Genomic DNA, 13,155 nt, shown 5'->3' on the forward strand with positions numbered 1-13,155 from the left:
CGATGAATGGAAACTCATTATAATTTTCTACAAGATGTAGCGCTCTCTGACGGTGACTGTCACCGCCACTTGCGATTCGTGAATGGAAAAACTCAGTGAGAACACTCAGATTTACCGTGATCTTTGTATTCACGTTACAACCTATGACTCCGATGAACCGATTCCAGTTGGAGCTTCAGTTAAATTACACGGACGACTCAGCAGCAACGAATTTAATACAATCATTTTACACGTTCAAAGTAGGGAGAATATAAAAGTTATAAACTTAAGGGGGCTATCTGTGGATGCAATTCGATTAGGATTTCACATAATTCGACCAAAAGAAGACAATATTACAAACAATCCTGAATCTGTTCCTCCAACAACAAATGGTAATAATCTATCTGCAAACATCACAAGTAATAATTCACAAAATGAGAACAATGTTTCATTGAACAACTCGAGTGTAGAAACTACAGAAACTGCCGCAAAGAAATTATTATCACCAGCTGAAAATTCATCATTCAATTTAAAAACCCGTCGAAAATATTCGGATGTAGTTAAAAACACTATTATTTCAAAGGTATGCATGTATACATTTTTTTAAATCACTTTAATTTTTATTTTTAAATAAATTAATAATATAAATATAACAAATTTGTTTTTAAATTGTTTCAGGTTTCAAGAATGGGCGATGATGAAAGTATTTAAAGCGCAGACTCAGAATTCACTTAAGTGAATGATTTTTTAAATCAATTTTTTTTATTAAAAAAAATTGTTTCTTTTTTATTAAAAAAAATTTTTAAATAATTTAATATATTATTTATTTAAAAAATAAAATAATAATTATTTTTTTAACTTAAAAAAAATTAAAATTAAAAAACTTAAAATAGTATACTATTTAAACTAATAAAATACTTTACTTTATATATATAAAAAATGAAAAATGCTGATATTGACTAAGTTCAATGTTAAAAAATTAAAATTATTATTAAGAGATAGATACAGGAAAAATGAGATTATTAAGATAGAAAGAGGAAAAATGAGATTACAGAGAAAAAAGATTATATTTTTTTATATAATTAGTTATTTCTTTTAAAAGCCAAGTATTTTTTTTAAATTTGTAAGTTAAAAAAAAGGAAAATAATATTATATCCTTTATTTTTTTTATTTAAAATTAGTGTAATTATTTTTGTAATATAATTGCAATGTAATATTGTCGACAGTATTATTATTTTTTGACATAGAAAAAAAGTGCTGTAAAATAAATGAATCCCTTTGAATAAATAAAAAATGATTAATGATTGTACAAAATATTCTTATTACTTTTTTTCTATTAAAAATATTTATTATGTGTAATTAATATAATATTCTGGAAATATCCTTTAATTTAAAAAAATTACTTCTTTTAAAACTTTTTTTTTTAATATATAAAATAAATATTATAAATAAATAATTTCTTTTTTTTTAAATAAATTAATTTTTTTATATTTTCATTAAAAAGAAATTTTTTCTTATAAAAAATAATTAATTTAATAAACACACTATATATATATTTAATTATGCTAATAATAAAATTTATTTTATTATTTTTTATATATAGGGTAGGGTGGGGCATTACTATTCGCGGGGCGTAACTATTCTTTAGTCCTGGAGAGAAAACTATTCATCCGATTAAAGTTTTTTTTACAGTGTATACTTGTCATGTGAAATAAACATTGTATGCCAAATTTGAGCTTCTGGCGCCATCTATCATAGGAGTTAGGTACCCAAATGTGATTTTGACACACTCGCTTACTTGTTTTCACTCATTTAGTCTGCCATTGTTAATAGTGATAAACGGTGGGAAAAAATTTCGGGTAAGTGTTTTCTAAAGTCAAATTTAGTGCTGAACACGAATATCATAATGGATTTTCGATATTCTATTGTTCAAAAATTTTACAAGTGTTTTTTCAAAAAATGGTCCGGTGGGGCGTAACTATTCTTTCACTGACGACAGCGAAAACTACAAAACAGTGTATGTTTTTTGTGTGTTTGTTTTTAGGTTAGAATGGTAAGACATTGGAAAAGAAAAAATCCTCCAATTAACAAAGAAGATTTGGAAAAAGCAATTAAGGAAGTATCAAAAGGTAAAACAATAAAAGAAACAGCAAAAGAATTTGGTTTATGCTATGGGACTTTACGTTTTCATTGCATCAATATTCCAACTTGTGTAAGCAAACGACCAAGAGTTTTATCACCAGTTCTGCAAGAAGCATTGTCTGAGATAAAGGAAGGAATGAGTATAAATAAAGCGTCGAAAAATTTTGAATTAAACTACGAAACACTGCGTATTGCAGCGAAAAAAGAAAATGTTGAAATAAATAAATTTAGACAGGTTAGTATGAACGTTCTATTACTTTTTATTTTGGCAACAACTGATTCATTATTTTATTTTCAAATGACCTTTTTTTTAAAGGTTTTCACAAATGAGCAAGAAAATGCATTAATGGTTCACTTACTAAAGTCTTCTGAAATATTTTACGGTCTGACAACTGGAAATGTCCGTTCGCTTGCATACGATTTGGCCAAAAAACTTAACATCTTCATGCCAGAAAGTTGGAAAATAAATAAGATGGCCGGCAAAGATTGGTTGCAAAGTTTCATGAAACGTCATCCTAATTTATCACTTAGAAAACCACAATCCACAAGCTTAGCTAGAGCATCGGCATTTAATCGACACAATGTTGATTCATTTTTTCTCAACTTAAATAAAGTGATGGATGAGGTGCGGTTCGATCCTGGAAATATATGGAATATGGATGAGACTGGCTTATCCACAGTTCATCAGCCTGGTCGTGTTGTGGCACAGCGAGGCGCCAAACAAGTTAGCAAAATGACATCAGGCGAACGTGGCACTTCAATTACAATTGCGGTTGCAGTATCAGCTACGGGAAATAAGACACCGCCATTTTTCATTTTTCCACGTGTTCGCAATAAGCCGGAATTTTTGCGTAATGCACCGAATGGTTCTCGCTCAGCTGCAAATGGTTCTGGATGGATGACAAAATCCACATTTCTCGATTTTTTGAATCATTTCCAGAAAACTGCTCATTCATCTCCGCAGAACCCAACTCTGTTATTGTTCGACAATCACGAATCGCACATTTCAAGCGAAGCGATGCAGTTTTGCATCGACAATGGGATTCATGTAGTGTCATTTCCACCACATTGCACGCACAAGATGCAACCACTAGATCGCAGTGTTTTTGGACCATTTAAAAAGGCCATTACTGTAGCTTGCGATGATTGGATGCGACGCTATGTTACAAACATTACCATCCACAACTTAGCAGAAATTATAAAAGAACCATTTATTCGAGCATTCACACATTCAAATATCGAAGAAGGGTTTCGCTGCACCGGTATCTATCCGCCAAATTCAAACATTTTCTTTGATAGCGATTTTGCACCATCTAGTGTCACTGACCGACCACTAATAAATGTGACTGACATTGCAGCAGAATGTGATATTGAAGACGATTTGCAAGAAAGAGAAATAGATGGAGCGAATTTAATCGAATTAGACTCTCTAAATTTGGACGAAACTATTCAAAACATCATGCCGTTTCCGAAAGCACCAGCTCGAAAAGAAACTGCACGTGGTCGCAGACGTGGTAGAACCCAAATATTAACCAGCCCCGAAGTTATGGGAGAAATTCGAAGAAAAGAAGCGGAAATTATAGCGAAAAAACGTGAAATTGGACGAGGACGACCTCGTGGGCGACCTCGTGGAAGTGGGCGAAATATAAATTCAACTGCTGGCTGCAATTCAAATATAAGCCCTGAAATTGTAGAAGTAATTCTAAACGAAGAAGTGGAAATTACGGCGCAAAATCGTGGAACTGGACGAGGACGACCTAGTGGACGACCTTGTGGGCGACCTCGTGGGCGACCTCGTGGAAGTGGGCGAAATATAAATTCAACTGCTGGCTGCAATTCAAATATCAACCCTGAAATTGTAGAAGTAATTCTAAACGAAGAAGTGGAAATTACGGCGCAAAATCGTGGAACTGGACGAGGACGACCTAGTGGACGACCTCGTGGACGACCTCGTGGAAGTATGCGAAATATTAGCCCAATTGCTGGGCCCAGTTCAAATATCAGCTGCGAAATTGGACGGGGACGACCTCGTGGTCGACCACGTGGAAGTGGACGTTCAAAAAAAATACCTTCATCTTCTGAGAGTGATTTGGATTTGAGTATGGAGGATAAGTGCTGCGTGTGCAATAAATCCATTTCTTTAGGACTTTCCTATCAAACATGCGTATCGTGTTTGGAAAAGGCACACGTTACATGTTCAAGAATTGAGTTAAACTGGGCTTGCGTCAATTGTGTCTTAAGCGACGAAGAAATGGACATATAAGAAAATTTTTTTTAATATTTTATGTTTTCTTATTTCTTGATATATTTTATACAATAATAAATTTTATTACTGTTGGTAGTAGTTTTTAATATATTGTATAACTACAGATAAAAATTTGATTTAATTTGGATAATAAAAACAATATTTATTGTATTTTTTAGTATTATATCAGTAATAGCTGAAAGAATAGTTACGCCCCTCGTTTTCTTCGACATCAAAAAAAATTTTTTTTCGTAAAATCGCTGTAGTTCGCAACAGAATTGAGCTACAGCAAAATAATACATGGCAAAATTGTAGCTAAGAAGTCAAGCTTTCAAACGGTTCTACTCATTATTTTTTTTTTTTTTAAATAAATTTTGTAGACTCAAAAATCCAAACAAGAATAGTAATGCCCCACCCTACCCTAATATAAAAATTTATAATTGATTCCATTTTTTTTTTAAATTATTTTGAATTCATTTTTATTATTATATAAAATATATTTTATTTTTTAATTTTAAGAAAGGAAAATTTTTTTAATAAAAAAATAATTTCAATATAATTTCAAATTTGAAAAATATTTCTTTTTATTTCACATTTAGTAAAATTTTTGGTAATTATGAAATTTTCCTTTCATGAAAAAAAGTAATTGTTTTCTAATCATTTACATTAAAAAAATTAATATTATAAAAATTTATAATTGATTCCATTTTTTTTAAAAAATTATTTTGAATTAATTTTTATTATAAATATATGGGTCAAAATAAGTGAAACCGGCCACTTGAAAAATTTTTATCTCCAATTTTCAAGTTATCTATGATTTTTAGTAGATATATGAGTACACTTTTTCCCCCTAAAATATTTTTCAAAAAAAAATTTTATTTTTGAAGTAATTAGGTATTGAAGTTTTAGGTCATTTTATTTTCATTTTATTATTACTTTGAAACAAATAAAGATAATTAAGTAATTTTTTTTTAAATTAAAGCTTAAAGACTATACTTTAAAGATGAAATAAAGCGATTGCTAAAAAATGAAAATTTATAATTGTTATTAACAATTCTTTTAAACAATTGCAAATTGAAGAATGTTCTCAATGTTTTTGAAAGATCAAATTACGATATATTGATGCGCAAAACTATAAGGATTCATTTAAAAAAAAGAAAAATGAGTAACTTCCAATATTATAGAAATTATGTAAATTTTGCTGACAAAATGCAAGCAGAAATTGACTCAAGTTCCTGGAAAAAGATAAAATTGCAAACGAATAAATAAGATCTTCTTTTGTTTTGTTAGAAACTTCACGCTTTCAAGCGGATTTTTAAGATTAAAAATCGATTTTGGCCTGCATTTTGTCAGAAAAATCTACACAATTTCTATAATATTGTAGGTTACTTATTTTTCTTTTTTTTAAATGAATCCTTATAGTTTTGCGCATCAATATATCGTAATTTAATCTTTCAAAAACATTGAGAACATTCTTCAATTTGCAATTGTTTAAAAGAATTGTTAATAACAATTATAAATTTTCATTTTTTAGCAATCGCTTTATTTCATCTTTAAAGTATAGACTTTAAGCTTTAATTTAAAAAAAAAATTACTTAATTATCTTTATTTGTTTCAAAGTAATAATAAAATGAAAATAAAATGACCTAAAACTACAATACCTGATTACTTCAAAAATAAAATTTTTTTTTGAAAAATATTTTAGGGGGAAAAAGTGTACTCATATATCTACTAAAAATCATAGATAACTTGAAAATTGGAGATAAAAATTTTTCAAGTGGCCGGTTTCACTTATTTTGACCCATATATTTTATTATTTTTTAATTTTAAGAAAGGAAAATTTTTAATAAAAAAAAAAAATTCAACATAATTTCTTGAAAAAAGTAATTGTTTTCTAATCATTACATTAACCCTTTAACACCCAAATGGACAAAATTTTGGCATGAAGTTTGAGGACTTATTTCGGTACTTAAAAATCAATAGAAAAATTCACGAATCATCATTTCTTATGTTTTCATATGCACTCTATCGAATGGCGTTAAAAAAAAGTCAAAAATTTATAAACAAAAAAGTTATTAATGTTTTTTATAAAAAAAGTCCGATTTTTTTCCAATTTTTGTTTAATTTTCAATTTCTTCTACTATGAAATAGCGAAAAAATAATTCCAAATGTTACAAATAACGTGACATAGATATATTACCTAGAAGATAGGACTATAGAGAAAATTAAAAATTAAAATGGCGGCTCAAAAATGGAGTTTGAAGTTCAAATTTTTTTCAAAATTTGATTCGAAAGTACGAAATTGTTAAAAGTGTTTAGATCAGCTTTAAATTTGTTACTTGGGGGTTTTAGGGGTCGCTGATCACGAATCAGAAGTCCAATTTTCAAAATTCAAAATGGCGGATCCAATATGGCGGCTAATTTTTTTTAAAACTAATTAAATTTGCTTGAAACTTGTTACTCGGGGGTTTTTGGGGTCGCTAATTATGAATATGAAATCCAATTTTTAAAATTCAAAATGGCGGATCTAATATGGCTAACAAATTTTTCAAAAATTTATTAGGTTAGCTTAAAATGTGTTACTTGGGGATTTTAGGGGTCGCTGATCACGAATCTGGAGTCCAATTTTCAAAATTTAAAGTGGCGGATCCAATATGGCTGACAATTTTTCTAAAAAATCATTAGATTCGCTTGAAACTTGTTACTCGAGGGTTTTTGGGGTCGCTGATTACGATTATAATGTCCAATTTTTAAAATTAAACATGGCCGCTTCAATATGACAGACAAATTTTCAGTTGAAATTTGATAATCACAATCTTTAGCCATTAAAATATTAAAATTATTTTTAATGTTTTCCAGCTTTCACCGCGTAGAGGTAAACGTGAACTGATAAGTCTTTTTTTAAATTATTTTTTTTTCGATTTAATATATTGATAAGTAAATTTAATCGAATTAAAACTATGAAGAATGATTTTTGAAATGTTTTACAAGAGCTTCAAGCTGGAGATAAAAAAAATTGTTTTTTTCAATTTGACCCTGAAATAAGTAATGATTAAAATAAAACATGCATTTCTATTTTTTTACCTTTAAATTCAAAAATTATAATAACAAATAAAAAGAAGAAAAATACATAAAAAAATAAAACAGTAAAAAAATATATAAAATTTAAAAATAAAAAAAAGGATTTTCCAGTTCACGTTTACCTCCACGTGGTGAAAGTTGGAAAACATTAAAAATATTTTAAGTATGTCAATGGCTAAAGAACGTGATTATCAAATTTCAACTGAAAATTTGTCATTAAATTAGCCCTAAATTAGCCCTTAATTATGCAATAGGTCCCATCATGATCCGACAATATGGTCCTGTCAGGTTTACGTAGCTACTTATCTAGGGATCTAAACTAAAGCTTGGAATAGAAACCTCCGATTAATTTGCTTTCATAAAGAATTTTTCAGAAAAAAAGCTTAGGCGATCCACTCCAGGTGAGATATTTCAGAGAAATACTGAATATTTAAAAATTTGACAAATTATGTATTATTCAATTATTTTTTCTAAATATTTCAGAGAAATTATAAGTTATTATAATTCATTAGTGAAGCAGAACTAAAAATAATTTTTCTCACTTGAAAAGAATACTTTAAATAATTTCTACGATAAATAAATTTGTTTCATTTACTTCGAAATGTGTTTTAATTTCATTTAAAATTAACAAAGATTATCCCTCTTTCATTAACTGACTTAATTCTTTATAACAATTTACTTTTTGATTTTGAGGGAATGAGGGATGTTGTCCCATATATCTTTTATCACAATCAATCGCTCAATTTTAATATTTTTTTTTAAATGATGATTCGTCAGGTTCAGAATATTCTATATTGATCGGAGAAGCAGATGGTGCATTGAGAGAAAAGTAACAGAACTCAATACTTAATTTTAAAAAAGTAGCAAAAAATAGTTTTAAGACTGAAAAAGTAGCTATCGAAAATTATAAATCTGATGACTAATAAACTCGTTTTAGTTAATTCCCAAAAATTTTATTCTGTATGTCTCTACGACATTTTTCTCAATTAAAATAAAAAAATTACTTTTTTTATCCAGATAATAACTTCAATTCTAAATTTTTATAAAAAACAATTATTTTTCAGATTTTTAGTTACAATTCTTTAAAAATTCAATTTTATTTGAATATAGTTTTTAAAAACAAGAAACATTAATTCTGTTAAAGAACATAAAATTTATTTTAACATAATTTAACTATATTATTCATTCAATATTCAATTATAATCTAAAAAAATTGACCGCTCAGATTTATAAACAAATACGCCGTTTTGAAAATATGCTTATTTGTTTAAAAAAAATTTTCATACCTCAGGCACAAAATAGGCGCTTTTAAATAGCAGCGGACAGGAACTAAATGCCATTCATTTGTCCACATGAATAAAAATGGCGACCTTTTTTTCCCATGGGCAAAAAAAACAGCTAGCCCCATGCGTTATTTGTGCTCATGGGAAAAAAAGGCCGCCATTTTTATACAAGTCGAACAAGTGAATGACTTTTACTCCCTGTCGTCTGCTATCTGAAATCGCCACTTTTGTGCCTTTGGAATAAAAAATATCGTAAGTAACACGGGACTTAAAGGCTGCCAATTTATTTACGATGATTTTTGTGCCACTCGTTACTCAACCTCCACTCGTGTCACAAAAATCACCGTAAATAAATGTCTGCCTTTACGTACCTTGTTGCTTAATATACTATTTTAATTGAATCACTTTTTTAAAACAAATAAGCATATTTTCAAATAAATAAGTGAGAAGCCTGTCATTAATAAACTATTCACCTGCATCATCAAACACTTCTCTTCCTTCTTTTACCTGTATTTGAACTTCACCTTGTTCTTCAAGTTCTTCATCTTCACCTTCTTCTAGGTGCTCATTTGGTCTTTGGAAACTGCTAACAGTACTAAAAATGAATGATTATTACCATTATTAAAAAAATTGACTTTATGATTTATACAGCAGATTAATGATAGGAAATTAAACAAAAAAAATTATTTTAATAAAACAAATTATTTAATTTTAACCTTCTGTGATCGACGACATCTTTTAAAAAAACTAACTCGTTGTAGTACATCCATTTTTCTGTATGGAATTGAGCAGACGAACCTGATTGAATATAGGGTAACTGCACCAATTGCCGAGGGTGCTCCAATTGTCGAGGATAATAATTTTCTTTTTTAGATAAATAGTATAATATATAATATTTAAGAACAAAAAAAATTTCTAAATAATCTTTGTATTTTCAACTGTATATTTATATATACAAATTTCGTAGCGATTCTACTAAAATAATTATTTAATTAATATTATAATTCACTGCTGTGAAATTTACACGAATCTCCGTTTTCTTAATACTTCAGGTTGATTAAAAGAGATTTTTAGAAATGCAAATTAAACGTATTTATAATGACTTTTTGTGTACAAAATTATTATTATAATTTTGTACACGAACTAAATTAATTTTGTATGCATGTTTTTTTGTTTAAAAAAATATTTAATATTTTTTAAAAGCAAATCATCGGTATTTGGTTCCTTTTTTTTGACAGTTCCATTTTTCGAGGTAATGACTCGAAAATTGGTGTAGTCACTTTTTTCGCTAATGTACCATTTATCGATGGTTAAGTGTTTATTTACTAAACGTCAAACATAAATACTAAACATTTATAGGTACAGAGAAAAAGAAAAAAAATGCTCCAAAAATTTACAACCAACAGAAAATAATCAACCAAAAAAAACAAGGAAGACGGAAAAAAATTAATAAAAAAAATGCATTATTTAAAACTAAAAAATTTTGTACTATAGTTTAATTATAATTAACCATTATATTTACAGTTCGTAATAAAAGTTGATTTTATTCGTTTACAAATTTAATGTGACTTAAATTAATTTATTTTTTCAATTAGTGTCTGATTAACAAAATTGATTAAATTTAATTAACTTATTTATAAAAGTTTAAAAAACAGTTAAATAATTTTCTGTCCTGTATCGTCTACTATAAAAATGTTTTATATCGATATTATAAATTATTTAATTATAGTTAAATAAATATATTTGATTTCTGGTAATGTTCTATAATATTTTTATCGAAAAAATAAATATCTACTTGATTTTCAAATATCTGTACAGGTTAATTGTTAGGTTATATTGGGTTATATGTTTAAAAATGTCATACCCTCGACAATTGGAACAGACCCTCGAGAAATTAGCACAAGACCATCGACAAATGGTGCTTTTGCTCGATTGACTTTTAAATATATTTTTTGCTTAACAATTTAGTTTATATTAAAAAAATAAAAATGAATATTAAACATTATTAGATCCTTCGTCCAAATATACAAAAATCAAATTTTAAAGTGCATTTACTTCCGAGAAAAAAAATGTCAAAGTCACATGTTGCCTAAAACCCTCGACAATTGGTACAGTTACCCTATGCTTCAATTTTTGTTCTTTCCTTCACAAAAATTTCTTTTAATTTTTTTCATCTGTCCAATGCTTGATCAACTGGAATAAAATAAAATGCACTAAAACTAACCTAATTCAGATTTAAAATTATAAAAGGTACAAAAATTATTATTATAATTTACTAACGCAAAATTTTTGAAAAATAAAACAACTTTCAAATTTTTCTTTGAAAAATATCACAAAATTTATTCTCAAATTATTAATTAGGAAAAACTGAAAGTAATTTAAAAAAATTAAATTTTATTTATGAAACTTAATTTTTAATATTAATTAGAATAAGATTAATTAATTGTATTTAATTTTTAAGAATAATTTTCAAAAAAATTCAATTATTTTCAAAAATTTTAATCACTTTTTGAAAACAATACAATTTTTTTCCTAATTCGTTATAGAATTTTTCAATAAAATTTAATTATTTTCTAATATTTTAATAAATTGTTCGGAACATTTCAAATATTTTTATAAGAAGAAAGAATTAAATAAAAAATAGTAACCATTACTTTAAAAAATTGAAAAAAAATTCTTTGTTTAAATAAATTATTTTTAAAATGTTTACTTAACCCGTTGACTGTCGCTGACGCATATATGCGCAAAACTAAACTGGCCAAAAGTGTTCATGACGCATATATGCGCAACTTAAAAAAGGAGATTAAAAACTTCTTAAATGTTCTTGAAACCGGTTAATCGGGGGTTTTCGAGGTGGTTGATTACGAATCTAACATTAGTTTTCCAAAATTCAAAATGGCGGATCCAATATGGCGGAGGACAAAATAAAAAATTAATTATAATGGCTTTAATTTTGAATTTCGAAAAACTGATGTCAGATTCGTAATTAACGACCCCAGAAACCTTAGGGTACCAAGTTTCATAAAAATCCATTAAAAATTTTTTCAACACACTTTTGGCCCAAACAGTGGAAATCTCGTTGACAGCCAAGGGGTTAATATTCTCGCGATTTGAATCAGTGGAATTAAACTGAAAATTAGTTAAAAATGACGGAAACTGAAAATCAGGAACTAAAACGAAACTAAAATTTCGAATCTGTTCTTGGTATTTATTCAAAAATAAATTTTATTTACTTATAAAATATATATATACATTTATTTTATAATTAATTCAGGGTGTTCTGGAAGTACTAAGAAAAAAATTTCCTGACTTTCCCTTGACTCTTCCCTTTCCTTTTTTATAACAAATCTTTAACAAAAAAATTATGTGAGCTGGTAAATATTAACATAATTTTATGTTAGTGAACTTAAACACTTTATTTATCATCATTATAAACATTCTTTTGTTGTAAACAAAATATTACACATAAAATCTAAAAAAGCAAAGAAAAAATAATTTAATTATTTGTTTATTGAAAAACCACGATCTAAAGCCGCGTTCCCATGAGATAAAATTAAAATCATTTTCACAAAGTTTTCCAAATTAGAAAAGCCTTTTTATGTTGATTTCAAAAATAAAAGAGAACTAATAAACGAAAGTGATTCACTCATTCAAGTATCTGGTCGGCTGAAAATTAAAAAAATTTAAAAAATCGATTTCTTATTAAATTTTAAAAACAATTTCTGATTTTGATTAAAATTCCCTGACTTCCCTGACCGCTGAAAACTCTTATTAATTTATTAATTATTATTTATGTATTATTTATTATTAAACTTTTTTATAATATAAATAGGTCATTCCATACGAAAAGGCAAATGACTGCGTCCACTCGTGGTTTGAAGCAATTGCAATCTTAAATAGCTCAAAATGTAGCATTTTTTATGTAGAATCGAATGCCGATGGGCTATTTTTGGCATTTTCAAAATGGTGCCCACCACAGCCAAATATATGACATAAATTAAAAAACAAAAAATGTTAATCTTTAAAAACTCTAACATTTTGTGATGTAAATTATTTACAACTGCTAATTTTTAAATTTCTGTATTCCCTAAATACAAATTTGGAGTAATTTGTGATCTGAATCCCAAAATTCAAAATGGCAGATCCAAAATGGCGGACTAATTTTTCAAATTCAATAAATTCAACTAAATTAATCTGAATGTTGTTACTCGGAAGTTTTTGGGGTCGCTGAATACGAATCCACGGTCAGAATTTAAAAATTCAAAATGGCGGAAGATTTTTTTTTAAATTGTTAAAATCAGCTAAATATTGTTACTCGGGGGTTTTTGGGGTCGCTGAATACGAGTCCAAGGTCAGAATGCAAAAATTTAAAATGGCGGATTCAATATGGCGGAATTTTTTTTTAAATTTATTAAATTAGCCGAA

At 27.5% G+C, this 13,155-nt stretch overlaps 1 protein-coding gene across 2 annotated transcripts; it reads left to right on the forward strand.

Moving 5' to 3' along the window:
- The first annotated feature begins 1,610 nt into the window (after positions 1 to 1,610).
- LOC122502093 lies at positions 1,611 to 4,558 on the forward strand. 2 transcript variants are annotated; one of them, XM_043611999.1, is made up of 2 exons: positions 1,611 to 2,356; positions 2,438 to 4,558. In XM_043611999.1, exons 1-2 carry the CDS (start codon positions 2,030 to 2,032, stop codon positions 4,382 to 4,384), a joined length of 2,274 nt encoding a protein of 757 aa, XP_043467934.1. In that variant the 5' UTR covers positions 1,611 to 2,029; the 3' UTR covers positions 4,385 to 4,558. The 2 variants fall into 2 exon arrangements, with proteins under 2 accessions (XP_043467934.1, XP_043467925.1); XM_043611990.1 differs by having other exon boundaries at positions 1,611 to 1,838; positions 2,024 to 4,558.
- Positions 4,559 to 13,155: the final 8,597 nt, after the last annotated feature.

This window comes from Leptopilina heterotoma, unplaced genomic scaffold, assembly GCF_015476425.1.
Source record: "Leptopilina heterotoma isolate Lh14 unplaced genomic scaffold, ASM1547642v1 Lhet_1055, whole genome shotgun sequence".
Classification (NCBI taxonomy): Eukaryota; Metazoa; Arthropoda; class Insecta; order Hymenoptera; family Figitidae; genus Leptopilina; species Leptopilina heterotoma.

Excerpts from the sequence above, each read along its gene's own strand:
- LOC122502093 (XM_043611990.1), top strand. The coding sequence starts at position 2,030 with ATGGTAAGACATTGGAAAAGAAAAAATCCTCCAATTAACAAAGAAGAT.